Here is a 22,500-nt window from a genome sequence, read left to right on the forward strand (position 1 = left end):
AGAGGGGGGAGGTAGGGGGGCTAGTGAGGGGGGAGGTAGGGGGGTGAGGGGGGAGGTAGGGGGGCTAGTGAGGGGGGAGGTAGGGGGGTTAGGGAGGGGGGAATTTGGGGGATGAGGGAGGGGGGAGGTAGGGGGGTGAGGGAGGGGGAGGGAGGGGGGAGGGAGGGGGGTGAGGGAGGGGGGTGAGGGAGGGGGGAGGTAGGGGGGGGAGGGGGGAGGTAGGGGGGGAGGGAGGGGGGTGGTAGGGGGTCCACCTCATCTTGCTCAGGGAGGCCAACAGCTGAGGCTGAGGACGTTGGGGTATCGAACCGAGTACCTTCCCTATGGACCCCGGAGGACTGCCGAGATTGGGGTTCGACCCCTGACCCTTTGGCACTGAGCATGGAACCCCCGTAGAGCCGCTACACCACCCTGCCCCCGTGCGATGGGTTGCCATAGAGATTTGTTTTCCTCTCTTCATGAGACAGGATCAGCTGTCTGAGAACTTAGTGGAAGTAGGAAGAATAAATAAATAGAGGAGGCATTGAACAGCCAATCAGATAAGCCGCAAGGGAGTTTTGGTCTCCATGGCGCTAAAAAACACTACCGTGTCCGGTAGTGAGGTCACTGCCCAGAGATAGCAGCTCCAGCACGCGCTCAGTGACATCAGACTCGGGTCAGGGCTGGGCTGGACTCTGGGCGTGGCCTAACGAGAACTTAATGACTAAACCAATCAGCAGCAGGCTTTAATCTGGACTCCGGAGCCGGGATTCACACACACACACATACACATACACACACACACGCACACAAGTGCACACACATACACACACACACGCGCACACGCGCACACGCACGGGCCACCCCAAGCTACTCCGCCGACAGCGTCACATGACACTTCAGCCGACCAATCACGTGGCCACACTTGGTAACCAAGCAACACACACACAGAATAACACACGGTTTGATATGGGCGGACATATATGGTGTTTCTAAGGTTGCATCATTGAGGTCATTGGTCAGTAGGTTAGAGTCCATCTGAGAAGGAACTTTTGTTTGGTTGGTTTCATGCTGAATGTGAAATGTGACTTAAATATGCAGTTGGTCATCAATGGGAATGTCCACCAGCAGTCTAAAGAGTTGCTTTGCTCTCCAGGAGTGAGAACATGCAAAACAAGTAACTAGAAAATGTAAACCAAACAATTGTTAAATATAAAATATAAACATTGCACTTTTGCAAAGTGCAACAAAATGCAATTTTTTTGTTTAGCCGGTTAGTTGTTTTAATAAAAAAATATTTCACGCTGTAAATTCTTGCTGTGTTTCCATAAACTTTACTTAAAAAAATATGCGCATGCAAATTCACAAAATATGAATATCGCTCTCTCCTTCTCTCACACACACACACACACACACAGACACTCACACACACACACAACTCCGCACACACACACGCGCACACGCACCCACGCACACATAGTATACATAGTACACACGCACACATAGTACGCATAGTACACAATTTTCAGTGTCGTCTCTTCACAATCGAGACGGAGCCTCTCCCACACTCGAAAAAAAAAAAAAGTTTTACTCGCTCATTGCGCCTATTTCCTGTGTGGTATAAATACGAGTCCGTGCGCACATCTGCACCACTGCAGCGCACAGGTTAACAACAATTTAACCGCTTCCCGTTCACGGATACAATTCTTCTCTTCAGGAGTCAAGACAACTGCAACTGCAAACATGCCCAAGTGCCCAAATTGCGACAAGGAAGTGTACTTTGGTAAGATATTTACAACTTCATGTGTGTTTAGTCGTAGTCCTATTGAACAGTGTACGTGACATTGGAGGAGCGCTCTTTGCATGCGCTCTGAAGTCGCCCGGGCGCATTTCCTGTCGTGTAGAAAATATAATTGCAAAATATAACTTTAAAAGTCAGGTTTTATAAAGCTAAGCTAAACGTATAATATTGCCATCGATTGTGTTCTAATCCATTCGTTGTGTTCAGTGTATTTAGTTCACAGCGCATGCATTTATAATTTAAAAAGTCAAGGATCACACCAAAATTGATGCGTTATAATTGCCTGCCGGGCGAGGCATCCACAGAGAGCGCGCCCCAGTGTGTTTCTAATGAGTTATGCTGCCATGCGAAGACCTTGGTCATTAACTCAAAGAAAACAGACTCGTCTCTGATTTCATCCACCAAATTGCATTAGTTTTTTTTCTTCCGCCTTTCCAAGCATGCTGCCAAAACTGGGTGAATTACAAGTAGGCCTGCAACATGTCTATTCGATTTGTCTAGATCCAAAAATACCGCAATAAATCCGGAGGTCCTGAACACGGAGGCCATCCAGTCCCAGTGGGTTAGCCTGGGCTGTGGTCGCTTTGTGGTTGGTCTTCCTTTCGCCTTTCAGCCACTAACCTTAACACACACACACACACACACACACACACACACACACACACACACACACACACACACACACACACACACACACACACACACACACACACACACACACACACACACACACACAGTCTCTCTCCCAGCATCCGTCTTGGTGCTCTATCTGTTTAAAATTGAGGTTGTTGGCTCTTCTCGCTGTTGCATGAAAGGCAAGTCCTAATGGGCTAGTGAGTGAGGGAGTGAGGGAGTGAGTGAGTGAGTGAGGGAGTGAGTGGGTGAGGAGGGCATAAGGGAGAGAAGGGAGAGCGAGAGGGAGGGAGAGAGATGATTATATTTAGTTTATAGGTAGGCCAAGTTGAGTATTGTTAGTGTCCTGAAGTTTTACCGTTGACTGCATATTGTAGTCAGTCATTATTATTTATTGTTTTATCATATATTTATTAGTGTTTGTGTGTGGATGGTATGAGGAAAATATGTCAGTGTGTATGTGTATAGGTCCATATATCTGTACAGTATATGTGGGTGTGGGTGTTTGCGTGTGTGTGTTTGTCCATGCATGCATGTATGTGTGTGTGCGTGTGCATGTGCGTGTGTGTGTGTGTGTGTGTGTGAACATCAGTGTGTTAGCGTACTTCGTGTTAAAACAATAAACCGGCTCACTCTGCATAATTGATCCCAGGTGGCGTCACACGTTGCCTGGGGTTCACAGATTAGCAGGTTCACCCCATCCTCATATTCCATCACCAACAACCCGCTGGTTCTGTCTCTGGAGTCTGGGGCCCGGAACAGGGGCCCCGAGACTCTGGGGCCCGGAACAGGGGCCCCGAGACTCTGGGGCCCGGAACAGGGGCCCCGAGACTCTGGGGCCCGGGACAGGGGCCCCGAGACTCTGGGGCCCGGGACAGGGGCCCCGAGACTCTGGGGCCCGGGACAGGGGCCCCGAGACTCTGGGGCCCGGGACAGGGGCCCCGAGACTCTGGGGCACGGAACAGGGGCCCCGAGACTCTGGGGCCCGGAACAGGGGCCCCGAGACTCTGGGGCCCGGGACAGGACGCACTGGGCAGCCGCAGCCGTTTTGTCAGACATCGCGGTGACGTATAAAGTTGTTATTGAACAGCTGGAACAATGCTGTTGTTGTGATGAGGCATGCTGTTGCCGACGGAGACGGACTCTCGCCCACCCCGTCCCGACCGTGAACCCCCCCACCAACCCCGCCCTACTTTCCCTTGTCCCATGGTCGCATCTCAGAGACAGACAACAGCCAATCAGTGTCTCCGATCTGAGTTACATTGAGGAATGTGGCTCCAATTTTTTTAACCAAATCCCGCATCGAAACCAGCAGAAGTCCAAAGTCCACCGCGCCACAGAGTCTAACGCAGCGGAGAAACAACAACAGTTGGATGGGATGAATAATTATAGTAAAGAAATAATCCATGATCAGCTCTCCAAGTACAACAGTTTTTGTCCACATTTTACACGCACTGGGAAAATGTTTGGCCGGACAGAGGAATGCAGGTCACAAGCCTCACACTCACACAATCCCCTCCCTATTTATTTAAGACATCTTGAGCCAAGAGACTCCCTTCAAAACACTAGACTGGTCCACAGAGTGCGACCGTCGGTACAACATTGTTGTGAATGAACCGGACAACCAGTTCCCACTGAGTTCTCCACCAGTGTGTTCAGCAGACCTCCATGTGACTGGGGTAATTGGCCAGGGCCCATCCAGATAAAGACTCTGTTTATCAGGCTTAATGATTCACCGGCTGGGGTGATTTCCTCCGTCAGCGCCACGCCCGAACCATGTTCTCAGAGATCATGGAGATAGAGGGCGTTCTCGATAACGGGTCATCCAGAAGGAGGGTTTGTGTTGATTTAGACCGCACGTCGAACATCGTTTTGGTGTTGTGTGTGTTGCGTTCTCTGAGGTTGAAATCATGCTGACACATTTGTGTTCTGTGTTTTGATTGGCAGCGGAGAAAGTGACATCGTTGGGGAAGGATTGGCACCGCCCCTGCCTGAAGTGTACAAAGTGTAGCAAGACCCTCAGCTCCGGATCTCATGCAGAGGTCAGTGCACGCACACACACACACACGCACGCACGCACACACGCGAACACACACACACACACACACACACGCACACACACTTGATTCAACCAATTCAAACTTTATCAGAACAGCTCAGCAATTTTTTAGCTCAGCAATTTTTTATCTCAAATGTATTCAGACTTTATCACTTTACGTATTTGTTTAACTCTTAGACTTATTTCGATCAATTTTTGCATTTTTTAAATAGTGTGCATGTAAACATTGTTCAGTCCATTTCGACTTTTGAAATCTATTCAAATGTTTTCACTTGCTTCAAGCCATTCCACATTTCTTCAAGCGTGAAACTATGTGTCTTTATTAAAACATATTCTCAACCTCACTTTGCACCACATCCCTCACCGCATTCTCTAGTTCCAGTTGCTGCTACTACCTACTATCATCACAGAGTCCACCGCTACAGGCTGTTACATCGCCGGCAATATGCTGATCATAAGATGTATATTGAGCATGACCATGTGTCACTCTGCATGCAGTATGAGGAGTTGTGTATGTGTAGATACTCATCACTGTGACGTGCGTGCTAACCAAAGCGTGTTTCTTGCAGCATGAGGGGAAGCCGTACTGCAACAAGCCCTGCTACGCTGCCCTGTTCGGACCCAAAGGTACGTGCGTCGCACAGCTGGGCTCACTTACTCACCTCAGTGTCCAGCTTCCACTTAACTTAACGTCGCAGAACGAATACTTTCTGATTCACATCCGGTTTATGGTTAATCTCATCCTATAATGAGTCCCGTTGGCATGACAACCACCGAAACAACGACACCCTTCACTGCTGAACACGCAGACATTCCATTCAGTTCATCATTCAAGTCCTCACGACGGTCGGTACGTTGACGAGGAAGTGATCCGTCGACCGAGAGCATAAACAACACCAGACCGAGATCTAGATCCTTCCATAGTGCAGGCCAAACCAACGCTGAGGCTGCTCGCTGGGGGGGGGGGCACGCCCAGCCAGTTGGGCTGTCAAATAACTGCCTCCGAGTGGGGGCATCGGGATCTGCGTTGCCATGGCAGCGGGTTCAGTTGCTGCAACGTTTGAAATGTCGGCCTCTTGGGAGGTCTCCGTCATCTGGACGTGGAAGGCCGCCTGACATTGTTCCGGTTCCATCCAACTCCGAGATTAAGACTGAACGTCAGTTTGATACGGGGATTTTAATCTCTCCATCTCTCTCTCTCTCTCCCCCTCTCCCTCCACCTCTCTCCCTCCCTCTCCCTCCCTCTCTCCCAGGATTCGGACATGGAGGCACCGAGAGCCACACGTTCAAATAGACACCTACAGGTACGGTAGCCTGGTAGGGTCATTTTCACTCATTTGGTTCATATCATCATCACATGTTCAGCCGGGTCGAGTTAAAGAAATGCAATCACAAATCCAAAGAGGTCACATCACCTGTGGTAACATATCTGTGTGTGTGTGTGTGTGCGTGTGTTTACTCACCAGGTTCAAGCTGTTCATTAAAGTTTTGCATGAAGATAATCCAAACCTCAAGCAGGAAGACCTGCAGTGAGACCCCTGCCGGCTGGTTTTAGGACCCCCCCCCCCCCCCCCCCCCCCCCCCCCCCCCCCCCCGTCTTCCTCCTGCTAACGATGTGTCGACCATCACACCCCTCCCCCCCCCACCCTTGTCCGTACTAATGTGGACATTTTAATAAAACTCGTTAAAAAGGCTCAGATCTCGTGGTCTTCTTTAAAAATAAAATATAAAACTTTCCCCTGTCCTCTCTCTATCCCTCTCTCTCTATTTTCTAAATCCCGTCTCTGAATTACACCGAGGGGTAACTCCTGTCGTTCTCAGTGTGTCTGTGGACCAACACTTGATACTTATCGTGATCTCTGCTCTGAATCTCTGGACTCTTGGATGTGGGTATTAGGGAGGAACATAGATGTGTTCTTCACGCTGGTTGTACTTTCTTGATCCCCAGAGGGATAACTCAATTGCCAGCACATGCTCAGTGCATTCAAATAAAGACAACAAACAAACACACAACAAGCTCACTGAGAACTACACAAAATCCATATCGTTATTAACAACAAATGAAACCAACGCATTATCCAGTATGCGCACGTCTTTGACGGTCGGGGTGTGCACGTCGGTGACGGACGGGGTGTGCGCACGTCGGTGACGGACGGGGTGTGCACGTCGGTGACGGTCGGGGTGTGCACGTCGGTGACGGACGGGCTGTGTGCACGTCGGTGACAGTCGGGGTGTGCGCACGTCGGTGACAGTGGACCATCGGACGTCTCCGGCCCCGGCCGCGCCCGACAGGACGCTGATTGGAGTATATACGGTCAAGTGGACCGAGAGAAGCATGCAAATACACGTGCACTGGCACACACGCACAGGCCTTCATACGCATACACGCACACGCACGCACACGCGCACACGCGCACACACACGCACACACACACACACACACACACACACACACACACACACACACACACACACACACACACACACACACACACACACACACACACACACACACACACACACACACACACACACACACACGCGCTAGGATGAATTCACAGGAATGCACGCGAGCCTGCAGACGCAGAACAAAGAGCCGATGGGATGATGAGCGGACTGCAGGCAGCTGCCCTTCTCCCGCCTCAGCCGTCACGGGGCGACGGTTGCCATGGCAACAGACACAAACAACACCCAACAGACAGAAAGCCACATCCTGTCTCCCTCTCTCTCTCGCTCGCTCGCCCCACCTCTCTCCTACCCCAAAATTCTCTCTCTCAACCCACCTCGCTCTCTTTATATTTCCCTCAGGGTTTTTCTCTACGTCTTTCTATGACTCTGTCTCCCTCCACCCATCGCGCTCTGTCCCTCTCTCTCCCTCACCACACCCCTCTCTCGTTCCTGTCTCACCCCGCCCTCTCTCTCGGTAACAAAGGTCTTGCCTGTCGCACAGTCCTCTTTCAGGACCAGGGAGGAGAGGACATGCCAAGCTGATTAAGCCATGGGAAGAAGGGTGTGTGCGTGTGTGTGTGCTTGTGCGTGTGCGTGTGTTTGTGAGTTTGTGTGTGTGTGTGTTTCCTCACTCGATTCTGCAGGACATATGAACTCAGTGCTATTTATAAGCATGTATGCATGTGGAAATGCAGCAGGGAATTAACTGTTCAGTACGGCCTCTCGCAGTTTTGGGGAGTTGCTCTTCAAAACACGCAGCGTGTATTAAATGAAAGAATGTGAGAACAATCCGCTCCCTAAAATATGTATCTGGTGTGTTTGTGCGTACGCTGTATCAAACGGCAGTAGCTGGAGTCTCTATGTTGTTGGGTTCATGTGATCTGATAAGCCCCGCTCTTAATTTGAAAGCGAGGCAAAGCGAGCTTTCCCATGCTCTCACACAGGAAGTCCTTTCACAATGCGGGAGTTTCTGTCATTTTAGCCAAATTCGCAGTTTTGCTGGCAGAATCAATATGCTAAAAGCAGATTCTTAATCGCATTACAAAATAAAAACCTTAATGCATACACTCAAATGGATTGCAGAACCTGTTGCTTTTTCTTTTAAAAAAGTCCTGTAAATCACAATTTAATTGAAATGTGTTTACAATGAGGATAACTGCTTCAAGACGTTTGTTGTGAATCTAGAAGGTTTCATTGTTCTCTCTGTCTGACGGGAGCTGAGACTGACCCAACCACCGTCCTGCCGCCGCGACAGCCTCCGTCACCCGGCTCTGATGGAGCAACGTGTGGGAGGTGGAGCGCGTCCCACGGGAGACCTTTGGCCCCTGCAGCTCCCCCAGGGAGCGTCTCCAGCCTCAATAAAACACGGCCGAAGGTTTCAACAGAGCTGTTCTGTTCCGGCCACCAGATAAAGAACTCATCACCGGGGAGATCATACGGCCCTGTGGTCGACCCCAGGTGGAGGCAGACTGCTCGGTTCTCCACCTGACACTGAAGCCCCCCGTCCCCTCGTTTCAACTCTGAGGAGGATCCACGCCTCACTCATCCTCCCCGGTACTTTCCACCGCCATGCCTCCCCTTTGTTCCCTCCTTCTTCAACCCCCCCCCCCCCCCCCCCCCTGTACAGCCCGGCGTTGGGCTTGGAGGACAGACCCCGCAGGATGCATCTGTTTCAAGGGTCCCCCCGTCTCCACAGATGTGTATGATGAACCCCCCCCCTATTTGCTAACAAGGGATGGGAGGACAGGAAGAATGGGGATTAGGGGGAGGGGGAAGAGAGAGAGAGAGAGAGAGAGGGAGAGGGAGAGGGAGAGGGAGAGGGAGAGAGAGAGAGGGAGAGAGAGAGAGAGAGAGAGAGAGAGAGAGAGAGAGAGAGAGAGAGAGAGAGAGAGAGAGAGAGAGAGAGAGATTCCAACAGATGTTCTGCGTCCAACACGTACAATCTGGAGGCGATCTTAGCTTAACAGTTTGGCGAAACCTTGATACTCCCACCCTCTCTCTGGTGTTGGGATGTTTAATCAATGTGAGGAGGCAGACAGACCTCGGGCTGCTGGAGCAAAGCACTCTGGGTTATCAGTGCTTAAGGAGAGGTCTCTGCGCAGCCTGAGTCCTCCTCGTGGGGGGCGACTCTCATATAGGGGGGGCTGAGCTGCTCTGAAGGCCCGACGCTGGTGCCACTGTACCTCCGGGCTGGGGGGTGATGGCGTTCATCGGGAGCGATACGATCAAAGATACCTTTGGCACACACGCATAATGTGAGCGAAGGGCCTTGGGCCAGAGATGTAGATGGAATCTGTGTCAACAGACGGCTCAGCAGAGCTCAGCAGATCGTTCTGCAGAGACGTAGAGCCAGAGAGGTAGAGCTAGAGCCGGACACACCACACACACACACACACACACACACACACACACACACACACACTCGCAGACACACACACACACACATACTCGCAGACACACACACACACACACTGTTCTGCCTTTCCCAGAATGCATTGCTGCAGAGCCTTGGCAGTACTGCTGGTCGCAGCTCTATTCATTTCATGGACACACCAAATACAAGTGCAAACTCACCTCAGAGTGCAACTTTGTCTGATGGAGACCTTCGATAAGCATCAGGGACAGCAAACATTGTTAACAAAATGATCATATTTCTGGTTCTGGCCTCTTTTTACATTATTGATTGTATAAAGTTTGAAGGGCACCAACTGAGAGCGGAAGGATACACATTATAACGTGTATTAGCTCAAACAAGCGCGCCGTCGGCTCAGTGAGTACCCAGTGTTAGCTAATATCACCCCCGTGTGGACCGGCCGCGGAACTACACACGTGCCTCTTCTAGAAGAACTAAAAATAAGGCCTGCGTTCTATTGGATAAGGGAACGGTCGTGTTATCGGAGCTAACACGGGAGCTTTTTTTTTACACTGGTAAAAATAACATGTTGCAACAGGAAGGTCGCAAGTTCAACGACCGCTTTAGTAAGGTGTGGTTTTAGCTTTTTGAGCAACGCAGAGCAACGCACTGCACTGAACCGAGGATGTAATTTGCAGAGGAAATGCATTACATACCAGGGTACATAAACATAACATCAAAACATTCCAAACATGGTAGGAAATTTGAAATGCATGCTTGACATCCTATTGAAAATGCGCGATATAATAATAAATAATAATGAAAATAAACTGAAAACGCACACAAGAGCTGATATCATAAAACTTTAATATACAGTGCTTGATAAATCATTACTAAAAACACAGGTGGTATAAATCAAAGCTGAAACAAATAAGTTACATCGTAATAAAAAGCAGTTGAGATTCAGTTACGTTTTCTTTAATGTCATCGTAGTGTGAACCTCATAGTAAAATAGCATAGAAATTATGCAAACAGAATTGTATTCATAAACTGTATATATATAGATATATACTTTTTCTAATCTTTAACTAAATAAACTTTTCTCTTCATCTCCAAAATTCCCTTTAGCAAGAGGGTGCAACAGGAAGTGCTTTCCAGCGGTGTTGTGTGGGACGTCATAAGTCGCTCTGCGCTTTTTCAAATAACAGCGCGGGGAAAAGCCACGTGACCGCCGCATAAAAACCCCCGAAGGAAATGAACGGAGGAAACAGATTCATTAATCCGAACCAAAAAGATGACGTCAAAAAGTTTTTTTTTTCTCGTTTCAAATTGGGCGACTTTTGCATTGCATTTGACCCACACACACACACACACACACACACACACACACACACACACACACACACACACACACACACACACACACACACACACACACACACACCTCCCTCCCACCCTCCCTGGCACTCCCGTTTGTTGGCATGACAACCGACGTGGGCTCTGGGGGAGGGGCTTAATGAGAGAGGCAGCGACAGAGAGAACAATGTTGTATTACTAGCAGGAGTACGAGCTGATGCACCCCTGGAGCCCAGAGGATTATTGTTTTTGGGGGGATGGGGTGTGTGGGGGGGAGGGTAACTGCTGACGAAGCAAACTAAAAATCACCAGCCTTGGATTGCGTCGCACCAAGCGTTTAACAGTCAGTTGAGATCATGTTGAGGTCCACATGGTGAATACCCAGCCAGCCTATAAAAAAGAATTGGCTAACGACTAAAAATGAGACATCTCCAAACTTAGTCTGCAGGCAGCATCGCATGCCGTCTGCGAGCAAGCCGCTTCCCTTGTTCTGTTGCTGTGGAAACGCGTTGTTTCTACATAGACAGGTATGACCTCGTAGGAGGTCACCCGCTGAGAGGTCAGGGGTCAGGTGAGCGCGGGGGGGGGGGGGGGGGGGGGTACTCCACATGACAGGACCCAACTTGTTCTATTGCACATACATCTGTGTTCTTATTCTCCGGTTTAGAAAACTCAGTTACAAACGGCCAGCAGGGGGCGCATGTGTAGATGGAAATAGATAACGCACCTATAGATCTATCCATATAGATCTACATCCATATACATCTATATAGATACACATCTATATAGATACACATCTATATAGATACACATCTGTATGGATATACAACTAAATGGATATCACACTGCAAATGAGAAAGTAGCCACAATTAAATTGCAGCCAAAACAAACTGTTATAATAATAATAAAAAATAAAAAGAATAATAATACACGTCAACAACAGTAGCAGGAATATTCACAAAACAGCAATAACTAAGCCTATAGTTACAACCGAAGGAAAAGGAAAAGGAAAAATAAGCAACATTTAGATATGTATAATTATATATATTTAGATTAAAAAAATGCTGTAAAACTGACTGAAGATCATTTGAAGAGAAAATGCATCCAAAACATCAAAGGCATCAGCAGTGGGGGAGGGGGGGGAATCGACCAATGAGCATCGAGGACAGCGGGCTGAGGGAGTGGGGGACCGACCAATGAGGATCGAGGACAGCGGGCTGAGGGAGTGGGGGACCGACCAATGAGGATCGAGGACAGCGGGCTGAGGGGGTGGGGGACCGACCAATGAGGATCGAGGACAGCGGGCTGAGGGAGTGGGGGACCGACCAATGAGGATCGAGGACAGCGGGCTGAGGGAGTGCGTCATGCGTCCACGAGAAAACGTCTGGCAGTGCCAAGCAGGAAGAGAAAATAACAGTCAGCAGCATCCATCACTCCTTCTATCACTCCTTCCCTCGTATCACTCCTCATATCACTCCTTCTATCACTCCTTCCCTCAAATCACTCCTTCTATCACTCCTCATATCACTCCTCATATCACTCCTTCCCTCAAATCACTCCTTCCATCACTCCTATCACTCCTTCCATCACTCCTTCCATCACTCCTTCCATCACTCCTTCTATCACTCCTTCCCTCGTATCACTCCTTCTATCACTCCTCATATCACTCCTCATATCACTCCTTCCATCACTCCTTCCCTCGTATCACTCCTTCCATCACTCCTTCCATCACTTCCATCACTCCTTCCATCACTCCTTCCATCACTCCTTCCATCACTCCTTCTATCACTCCTTCCATCACTCCTTCCCTCGTATCACTCCTTCCATCACTCCTTCCATCACTCCTTCTATCACTCCTTCTATCACTCCTTCTATCACTCCTTCTATCACTCCTTCTATCACTCCTTCCATCACTCCTTCTATCACTCCTTCTATCACTCCTTCCATCACTCCTTCTATCACTCCTTCCATCGCTCCTCCTCTTCTTCTTCAGTAATCCGTTGCCCCCGGAGACGAAGAGGAGTGGTTCACGTGTCGCCGTTGGTAAAAAAAAAGAGCAAACATTTACAAACTTTTTAAAATGGCCGTACGTTTGACAACAAGGCGTCGCCGTGGGCAACGCCACCGCTTAAGTCTCGGTTACCAAAAAAGGAAAAAAAAAGAAGAACAAAGTGCTTTGGGGTGGCGGCCCGCGATGACATCATAGAGTTCCTGGGGGGGGGGGCAGATCCATCTCCCAACAAGGTCTAAGGTCCGTAATGCCCGGTGGGGGGGGGGGGGGGGTAAACCTGTCCCTGATCAGGTGGCCGTGGGAGGAGGGGCCGTCCGAAATAAGACAACCCCCCCCCCCCATCCATGAGTCCTGTGTTGTCCCGCGTGTGCGTCTGTTCGTGCGTGTGTCCCCCCCCCCCCCCCCCCGGTTGACCTCACTGCCAGTCCACGTCGGCCCCATCGTCCTCGTCCTCGCCGCCGCTGGAGTCCTCGCCGCTGCTGTCGCGGCCCCCGGCCCCCGCCGGCCGCGTGCCGTTGTGCTGCCGGGCGGCCAGCAGGGCGGCGCTGTGAGCGGCGGCGGCGCGCTCCTCCGCCTCCCGCAGCCGCAGGGCCGCCGCCTTCTTCTCCTGCTCCGCGTGGCTCTTCATGTGGGCGCTGCGGCTCTTCACCTTGTAGAACACCCTGGGGGGGGGGTCAGAGGTCAGGGGGGGGGTCAGAGGTCAGGGGGGGGGACAGAGAGTCTCTGATCCTGCCTCCACATGAACACTTGAAGAGCTCTTTAATAACCGTTCCATCAACAACCAACCTCCTCACGCCTCGACAGACGGAACCATCCAGACCCTCTGTGTGTCTGTGTGTGTATCTGTGTGTGTCTGTGTGTGTGTGTCTCTGTGCGTGTGTATCTGTGGGTGCGTCTCTGTGTGTATCTCTGTGTGTGTCTCTGTGTGTGTCTCTGTGTGTGTGTATCTGTGTGTGTCTGTGTGTGTGTGTGTATCTCTGTGTATGTATCTGTGTGCGTGTCTCTGTGTGCGTCTCTGTGTGCGTCTGTGTGTGCGTCTCTGTGTGTGCGTCTGTGTGTGCGTCTGTGTGTGCGTCTGTGTGTGCGTCTGTGTGTGCGTCTGTGTGTGCGTCTGTGTGTGCGGTACGGTGGCAGGTGTTGCTCAGATCTGGTTCACGGTCGCCCGAGCCAAACCGGCCGGTGGCGCATCCAACTCTGTGTCTCAGTTGCTAGGCGACGCTTTGCCATAACAGGCCGTGCGTTGCCATGGCGCAGCGCGTAACCATGGCGCCGTTCGTTACCACACCAGAGGGGGGCCCGGCCTCCATTGTCCCGCGTCACGCTGCTTAGCCGCCGCGACAAGCTAGCTTTACGCTAACGCGACGAGCGACTGGAGAACAAACAATGGCTCCGTTCCCATTCTCGGGAGGAACGCCTTCGGGCTCGTTGAGAACCCCATAAAGGAACACACACACACACACACACAGACACACACACACACACACACACACACACAGGCACACAGACACACACACACACACACACACACACACACACACACACACACACACACACACACACACACACACACACACACACACACACACACGCACACGCACACAGGCACACAGACACACGCACACACACACACACGACACTGACCTGCCGCATTTCTTGCAGGGGAACTCTCCTTCCGGATTGGGCGGGACCTTGACCGCGGCCGGCGCCGCCGCCTTGCGTCCGCCGGCGTCGTAGCGTGGCTTGGAGGGGGCGGAGCTTGGCGGCGGGGGGGCGGGGTGAGGCGGGGGGACGGCCCGGGAGAGGGAGGGGTGCTGGAGGGGGTGGTCTCCCTCCTGCCCCTTCAGGACCAGAACCGCTCGGGCCTGCAGACAGACACACATCGGCGTTAGAGGGGGGGGGGGGATGCATATGGGGTCGCAGGGGACGATGAAGATAAAGCGATGGGACCACGTTCACCGGGAAGCTGCTGCTAACGGCAGTGTGTTGAAGTTAGTGTGATCCGCTTCAGAGCGAGAAATGGGGTCACCGTCCCACAAGGTTTAGGCCCCGTTCACACGAAGCCGAAACGGGCGAAACCGTTACGGTTTCGATCTATCCGGTTTGTAAGTATCTCCGTAAAGACGAAGCCAAGCGAAACCGGGTAGATCTGTAGAAACGCTGTAGTACACATTCCAGGCCCATAAGGGGCGCTGCTTCTGGTACAGAAATCCAGAAGAAATGAAATAAGAAGAAGAGGCGAGCATGCGCATAAAGGCTGCCCTTATGCGCATGCTCGCATGTGATTTCTGAGACTAAGCGGGCTTAAGAGCCATTGGCTAGGAGGTCGAGGGGTGGGGCGATGACGTCATGGTTTGCGGTTTCAGTCGGTTTCAGGCGTACACACGAATCCAAAACGAAACCGGGTAGATTTGAAACCACCTCCGAGGGTGGTTTCAGAAGTTTGCGGTTTCGGTCAGCGGATTCGCCGGCTTCGTGTGGACGGAAGGCCGAACCGTACAATACCTTTGCGGTTTCGCCATGAAATCGGCTTCGTGTGAACGGGGCCTTAGAACCCCTGCACTACAGACAGAAGAGATATGCAGAAGAGATACAGGCGAGATACAGGCGAGATACAGGAGAGATACAGAAGAGATACAGGCGAGAAACAGGCGAGATACAGGCGAGATGCAGGAGAGATACAGGAGAGATACAGGAGAGATACAGAAGAGATACAGGCGAGATACAGGCGAGATACAGGCGAGATGCAGGAGAGATGCAGGAGAGATACAGGAGAGATACAGGAGAGATACAGGCGAGATACAGGCGAGATACAGGAGAGATGCAGGAGAGATGCAGGAGAGATACAGGCGAGATACAGGAGAGATACAGGAGAGATACAGAAGAGATGGAGGCGAGATACAGGAGAGATACAGGAGAGATGGAGGCGAGATACAGAAGAGATACAGGAGAGTTATAGATGAGCTGAATTTGAGACGCGTACAAAAGACGCAGACAGAACGAAATATAGAACCGTTGGACACGTACAACATTGACACAAGATACTTTAACGCTTGCATCGAAAGCGACTGCGAGATTAACAACATCACTGAACTTCTCTTCTACGCATTTGTCAACAGAGACCTCAATAATAAAGCGTGCAGACGTATACACACAAAACATAATATCAGATTTAATATGGGGATGGGAGACTCGTTGGGGACTCTGCGCTGTCGTCTACCTCATAACAATGATTTAAGTCCTACTTTGCTCTCAGAGTTATTAAAGGCACAACTCCCTGATCCAATTGGACGGTTGATATTATAACGAACACATCCACTCTCTTGAACTTTCTATCCGTGCGTATCTCAAACGGTTCATCTGCTCAGTGGATACTTGATGCTCAAGACCAGAATTCAATCCACAAAGTGTGAGGTCGGAAATAACGTGGTCGTTCAATTTTCCTCCACAGTTTCGGCCCAGCTCTGTTATGTATACAGGAAGCTCTTCATTCTTTCACGGGCATTCTTCTGCCTCCATGAACGGGTCAATGTCAAGCAACAGGAAGCAGGAGTGAGAGAGCGAGAGAGGAAGAGAAACCGACGACATAACGCTGAACATGACTGCAGGCCGGACTCTAACCCGCAAGTTTGTGTTTCTGTTCTGCGTAGGAAACAGAGTAGCCCACACAAACACACATTTTGTATTTGTCTAAGAATCAGTGTGTTATTACAATGCCTCTACAACCCCTGACATAAATGTTACTTACAAAACAACACAACACAAAATAGAACAAAAGCTCCAAACTACAGTACCCACAAGCACTGAAGGGAGACAGGTTCTCAGCTTCTTGTTGTCAACACACTGTCATGCGAGCTTATCAGCGATGGGAGTAACCCGGTGAAAGGTTTCTTGTCAAGTCATTGTTTGCCCGCATATCTAGGTTGCACAAGCGATGTAATGTAATGTAAACCGGACACCAGCCGTTCCTCACATCGGCCACCAGAGGGCAGCACACTTGCGACATCACCATGGCCCGTGAGTACTCAATCCAAGCAAAAAGTGTGCGTGTGTGGTTGAGAGAACAAGGGGGAGTAGGGTGTAGGGAGGAAGCATGTTTCAAAATTTAAACATTGTAGAACAAATGGACCAATACCTCCAGTGGAAGTTTCCACCTCAGTCAAAGACTCCCAGAATTAACACCGTTCACCATCTTTATACATAACATCCAGATCTAATCAAAACCAACCACACATTCCTCTACAGTGGAATCATGTGGCCAATAAAATGACATGTTTTCCATCCCCACCTTTGCACAACCCTGAAATCCTGCAGGACCAGAACACACAATCCTCCTACAACTTGTCCTGCGCCAACTTTTTATTAAACGGGTAAATAAATCTCTGAATGAAGACACAATCTGAAAAACATTTCACTGCTGCAAAACTGTGTTGCGTCTCTCAAGAGCCGAGTTGTCTACATAACCAGTAAGTCGAAAACAAACCAATGAATCCTACCCCCAACCCCCCCCGCCCCCTCATTTTGATTTCCCGTCACCACACCCCCTCTCTCCCTTTCCCAGTGAACTATGGGGAGTTCCTTCACACCATCCTTTACAATAGAACGGAGTTCGGCCATTTTGCCTTTGATTTCGCCCTCGATGCGACGCGTTCTCTGACCTCTGAACTTCCTGTTCGGTCTCGAGTTCTGACCTCTAGGACACACCGTACCCATCCCGTGCCGCGGCTCATAAACATGGCTACCCTTTAGTCATTCTGCAAATCCCTTTAAACTAAAGGGACGTACAATGAACTCACAGTCAGACCCTTAATGAGCAGGTCGTTAGGGCATGCTGCTCTTAGATGTAGACCACAGACAGGCGGGATTGAACCCAGTAACTTTCGGCTGGGAGTTGAGATCCGTAGACAGCACACTACTTTCACCCCTTCACCCTCGCTCAGAGTGAGTGAGTGAGTGAGTGAGTGAGTGAGTGAGTGAGTGAGTGAGTGAGGTAGTGGTCACTCACGTTATCGGAGGCTGACAGCGCGTGGTGCGTGAGCCGGGGCGGGCTGAGCTCCCGCTTCCTGTCCGCAGACCCCTCCCACTTCCTGTTGTCCTCGTCCTTCCGGGACTCCGGCGCTCGGGACCCCTGGAGGGAGGGAGGCGCGGCAGGATGAGCACGGGCACGCGTAACCAACGGTGACCGTAACCAACGGCGTCCGTAACCAACGGCGACCGTAGCCAACTGCGACCGTAGCCAACGGAGACCGCCCGCCTCGGTTGGTTTGGTCGCCGGTCGGTCGAGTGTAGAGAGGAGGTTTTGCTCACATATGTCGTACCAAACATGTGTTGTACTGTACGTGCGTTGTTTTAACATTCTTTGGTCCAACTGTTTTTTTGCACTTTTACTTTGAAAATACTCGCGGGCCGAGACGGACAGACAGAACTTAATCTGGACCACGGGGACAGTGTGTCCATCGCCTCGGACTGAATAGATTACAGAGCCAACTCCAACACACACACTCTGCTAGACTACACACACACACACACACACACACTGCTAGACTCCAACACCCACACATTGCTAGACTCCAATGCAGACACACACGCACACACACACACACGCACACACACTGCAGACTGACCTTGTTGTCCAGCTCCGCCTCATTGGCCCGGCCCTCGTTAAGCCCCGCCTCCCCGTACAGCAGCGTCCCGTTGCGGCCGATCTTCACGTGCTTCTTGTAGGTGTAGTAGTACTCCACACACTGGGCCACCGTCTTGGAGACCACCTGGGGGAGCGCACGCACACGCACACGCACACACACACACACACACACACACACACACACACACACACGCGCCTTGTGAAAAATGTGTTTTATATTCGAGCGATCAAATAACATTGACACAACGATTTTCAATTAGATTTCCCCCATTTAATTTTAAACCCCTCCCCTTACTTTAGTCCCGCCCTCTTTTATAAAACGTCCTATCACGGCGGATCCGTCCCCCACTCAGACCTAAAGACAGCCCTGCACAACGGAGCACTCATCTGAGGAACACCACGACTCAGACCCCGCGCTGACCCTCCACGTATCTCCTCTCTCATCAGGGAAGCACTGAGCGAGGGTTTGAAACGCCTGCGATTAATCTCCACCGCAGGAGTGAAGAGGTGGATCTCTACTAGTATTACACAACCCCCCTGTGCCCAGTGACCAGTGGGGGGGGGGGGGGGGGGGCTGTGAACAACATCCTTATCTCCGCACGCTGTGTTTAGCCGTAAGAGAGCCGTGGTGCTAGAAGGGAGGCTTCTGCAGGACCTGCTCTGCAGCTTGGAACAAACTAGGGGATCCATGCACGCACGCGCGCGCGCGCGCGCACGCACGCACGCACGCACGCACGCACGCACGCACGCACGCACGCACGCACACACGCACACACACACACACACACACACACACACACACACACACACACACACACACACACACACACACACACACACACACACACACACACAGGGTGACGTACCAGCTTCTGCACCATGAAGAAGTCCTTCTTGTGCGCGGCGATGCCCCTGTTGAACTGGTGTCTCTCCGCGGCCGTCCAGCTGTCTGAACCTGAGGGAGAGGACAGACAGACAGACACGTCAGTCAGGGAGGACAGACAGACACGTCAGTCAGGGGGACAGAGAGACGCCGTCAGTCAGGGGGACAGACACGTCAGTCAGGGGGACAGACACCATCAGTCAGGGGGACAGATAGACACGTCAGTCAGGGGGACAGACACGTCAGTCAGGGGGACAGACAGACACGTCAGTCAGGGAGGACAGACAGACACGTCAGTCAGGGAGGACAGACAGACACGTCAGTCAGGGAGGACAGACAGACACTGTCAGTCAGGGGGACAGACAAGACACCGTCAGTCAGGAGGACAGACAGACACGTCAGTCAGGGGGACAGACAGACACAGTCAGTCAGGGGGACAGACAGACACGTCAGTCAGGAGGACAGACAGACAGGTCAGTCATGGTTGAGAACGAACAAGAGTCCGAGAGAAACGGCGAGGGGCAAATGATTTGTGCTCCTCTGTATTCCAGGCATGAGCAATCCCCCCCACACACACACACGGCTGTGTAAACAAAAGCCCCCCTGTCTTCTGTTGAAGATTAACCCCGCGCTGTAGCTCCTCCTCCTCCTCCTCCTCCTCCTCCTCCCCCTGCCCCCCCGGCCCCCCATCATGTTGACCCTGACAATCCTCCAGTTAACCTCCCCATCGCCCAGACAACATTTCCCGGCACACCGCCCAGCTGGTATTATATAGGGGGGGGGGGGCAGAGGTAAACACACACAGACACACAGCCACACAGCCACACACACACACACACACACACACACACACACACACACACACACACACACACACAGCGCGGGGGGGGCCCACCTGAGTAGTGGTAGTCGGAGAGGGGGTGCGCCTTGGGGAACAGCGGGCTGCTCAGCATCAGCAGGGACACGGCGGCCTGTGAAACAAACGCACCCGCCGGGTTAGCTCCACGTCAGCCGGCGAGAGCACGCGGAGAGACGCCGCCGACAGGAAGGAGAACAGAACCTAGAGCAGGAAGTGGCTCCGGGCCGCGGCGTGCCAACAGAACAGTCGCTCTTCAGTGAGGATGAGGAAGATGAGGGTGACGATCAGACTGAGTAGGATGAGGATGAGGAAGATGATCAGATGGACTAGGATGAGGATGAGGAGGATGATCAGATGGACTAGGATGAGGATGAGGAAGATGATCAGATGGACTAGGATGAGGATGAGGAGGATGATCAGATGGACTAGGATGAGGATGAGGAGGATGATCAGATGGAGCATGAAGAGGACGATCAGATGGAGTGTGAACAGAGCGTGCACTTGGGCGACCGCACCACGCTACTCCCACTCCCGCGTTTCCTTGGCGACGCCAGTAGGAGCCGAGAGCTCCGAGACGTCGTTCGTGTGACGGTCGCAGAAGGACATCCTTCAGATAACGTCTCAACGCCGAGAGAGCGTTCCTCCATTTGAGGCTGACGGCTTAAGACCTGCGTTTAGTGGAGGAGGAAACGATCCCCGTCGTGAGTGAGTGCGGTTAGGGAACAGCCCTGAAGACGCTCTCTGAAGCGAGCTGGCACTGCACTTTGACAGTGATGCCCGCGCTACTCTGTCCAATCAAAAGGTCTGTATAGGACTTCCTGTTTGCGTTTCCCCGCCCCCCCCAGGGTAGATCCTGTGTGATTTCATTTCCAATGAGATGTCCTGGCTATTCCAACGTAAACAACATCTCCCTAGCCCTCTGGATCCGGTCTCTTCGTGTGCAGAAGAACATTCCTGATCTTCGCCGAGGTTAAACAGGGTAAACACAATCCAGCCCAGAGTAGGCTCGTCTTAAATCATCCCCTCCCCCTGTCCTTTACGAGTACGATTTGATGTCACCGTGCTTCTGTTAGTTCCCTTCTTACGGGTGTTTAATAATGAACCTTCTCAAGGGGAACTAGACACAGAGACAACACCACCGCATCAAACCATCCCATTCTTCCTAACTTTCACAATTGCAAACAGCAAAACTTGGGGATCATTAGCATAAGCTGTTGACTTAACTTAACTTGATCCGGTGCATGAGGGAGGTACGCACGTGCTAGTTAGCGTGACTAAAGAGGTGTAACTGAAAGGAGGGGGGGGGGGGCATGACTCTGCAGAAAGCAGTGTCACCGTGCTGCACTGGTGGCTAGCTGCGGCTAGCTGCGGCTAGCTGCGGCTAGCCGCGGCTACGTTAGCTCAGCTGTTGCCCGTGACCTCGCGGCCCCAGATCCCTGTGCTCCGTCCTTCCCCCCGGGTGGCTGACGTCCCGGGGTTCAGTTACTGGTGGAGGCGACGAGGCGATAGGTTTATAAACTGCCTTCGATCGGCCCGAGCCACAGAGAGCGGTTGAGAAGTCGAGGGGGGGGAGACCAGAGAGAAGCAGACAGTCATTACCCGACTGTTTTAAACGGTTCAACTTTAGAACGTGGAGACCCGAGAGTCGTGTTACGAGCTCGATGACACATCTCAGTAGAGCTCCACGTCGGCTGAGCTGCTCGTCTTACCTGACCCAGTAAGACCAGTACCTCTAGTCTTACTGGGCCCAGTAAGACGCTGCAGCACCAGGCCACAGGTCCCAGTATGACGGGACCAGTCCCAGTGAGACCAGTACCAGGCCACAGGCCCCAGTATGACGGCGTGGTGCCGGGGTCCATTACACGTCTCGCTGCTTCACCTCCATTCCCTTTCTGTTCTTGACGATCATAAAGGCTTCGTTCGGGGGCCTGTTGCCATGTCAACACTAACACTAACGCGGAGAACACTTAAAACACCGGAGTTACATTTAAAACGCATGAAACGGATTGTATGGACAACACGGGATCTGTGACGCGATCTGGAGACGTGGAACCGCACAAAGAGCTTCTGAGATAAGGCTCATTGTGTGTGCGTGTGCGAAGGGAGTGAGCGAGTGAGAGTGAAAGTGTACGTGTGCGTATGCATGTGTGTGTGCGCGACTAAGACTGAGACTGAGAGTGTGTATGTGTGTGGTGCTCACCATGATGTCGCCGTTGACCTGGTAAAGGCAGTGCAGGGCCAGCTCCTGATTGGTCCCCCCACCGGGCACGACGCTGGAGCACGCCAGGTGCATGAGGTCCTCGACTGGGGGGGGTTAGGGGGTTAAGTTGGATATTACTCTTTGGATATAACTCTATGTTTTGTAGAAAAAGCAACGCTGTTAAAATATAGTTCAATGTAATTCTTGCATATATTGTTGTGAATCTTTCTTTTCTCTCAACAGGGACATAAGAGAGAAAGAGAGAGTGAGAGTCAGA

The 22,500-nt window shown here is 51.6% G+C and overlaps 3 protein-coding genes across 6 annotated transcripts in view; 1 reads left to right on the forward strand and 2 right to left on the reverse strand.

Moving 5' to 3' along the window:
* Nucleotides 1-1,499: 1,499 nt before the first annotated feature.
* crip1 (cysteine-rich protein 1) lies at nt 1,500-6,165 on the forward strand. The gene is made up of 5 exons (XM_030357085.1): nt 1,500-1,762; nt 4,361-4,455; nt 5,042-5,099; nt 5,726-5,776; nt 5,939-6,165. The coding sequence occupies exons 1-4, from the start codon at nt 1,723-1,725 to the stop codon at nt 5,764-5,766; spliced, it is 234 nt and encodes a 77-aa protein (XP_030212945.1). The 5' UTR covers nt 1,500-1,722; the 3' UTR covers nt 5,767-5,776; nt 5,939-6,165.
* Nucleotides 2,898-3,499, reverse strand: LOC115544221 (tetra-peptide repeat homeobox protein 1). The gene is made up of 2 exons (XM_030357084.1): nt 3,059-3,499; nt 2,898-3,022 (listed from the first exon to the last, which is right to left on the reverse strand). Exons 1-2 carry the CDS (start codon nt 3,470-3,472, stop codon nt 3,002-3,004), a joined length of 435 nt encoding a protein of 144 aa, XP_030212944.1. The 5' UTR covers nt 3,473-3,499; the 3' UTR covers nt 2,898-3,001.
* Nucleotides 6,166-10,123: 3,958 nt separating the features above from the next.
* The window catches only part of mideasb (mitotic deacetylase associated SANT domain protein b), a 29,051-nt gene continuing 16,674 nt past the window's right edge, over nt 10,124-22,500 (reverse strand). For all 4 annotated transcript variants that reach the window (XM_030355721.1, XM_030355723.1, XM_030355722.1 and 1 more), the window contains exons 7-13: nt 22,224-22,327; nt 20,060-20,135; nt 19,148-19,236; nt 18,262-18,405; nt 17,643-17,765; nt 14,282-14,502; nt 10,124-13,302 (exon numbers count right to left, since the gene is read on the reverse strand). In XM_030355721.1, coding sequence (XP_030211581.1) covers nt 13,056-13,302; nt 14,282-14,502; nt 17,643-17,765; nt 18,262-18,405; nt 19,148-19,236; nt 20,060-20,135; nt 22,224-22,327 — 1,004 coding nt within the window. In that variant the 3' untranslated portion in view covers nt 10,124-13,055. The remainder of the gene's footprint in view (nt 13,303-14,281; nt 14,503-17,642; nt 17,766-18,261; nt 18,406-19,147; nt 19,237-20,059; nt 20,136-22,223; nt 22,328-22,500) is intronic.

Source organism: Gadus morhua, chromosome 5 (genome assembly GCF_902167405.1).
Source record: "Gadus morhua chromosome 5, gadMor3.0, whole genome shotgun sequence".
In the NCBI taxonomy this organism is placed as follows: Eukaryota; Metazoa; Chordata; class Actinopteri; order Gadiformes; family Gadidae; genus Gadus; species Gadus morhua.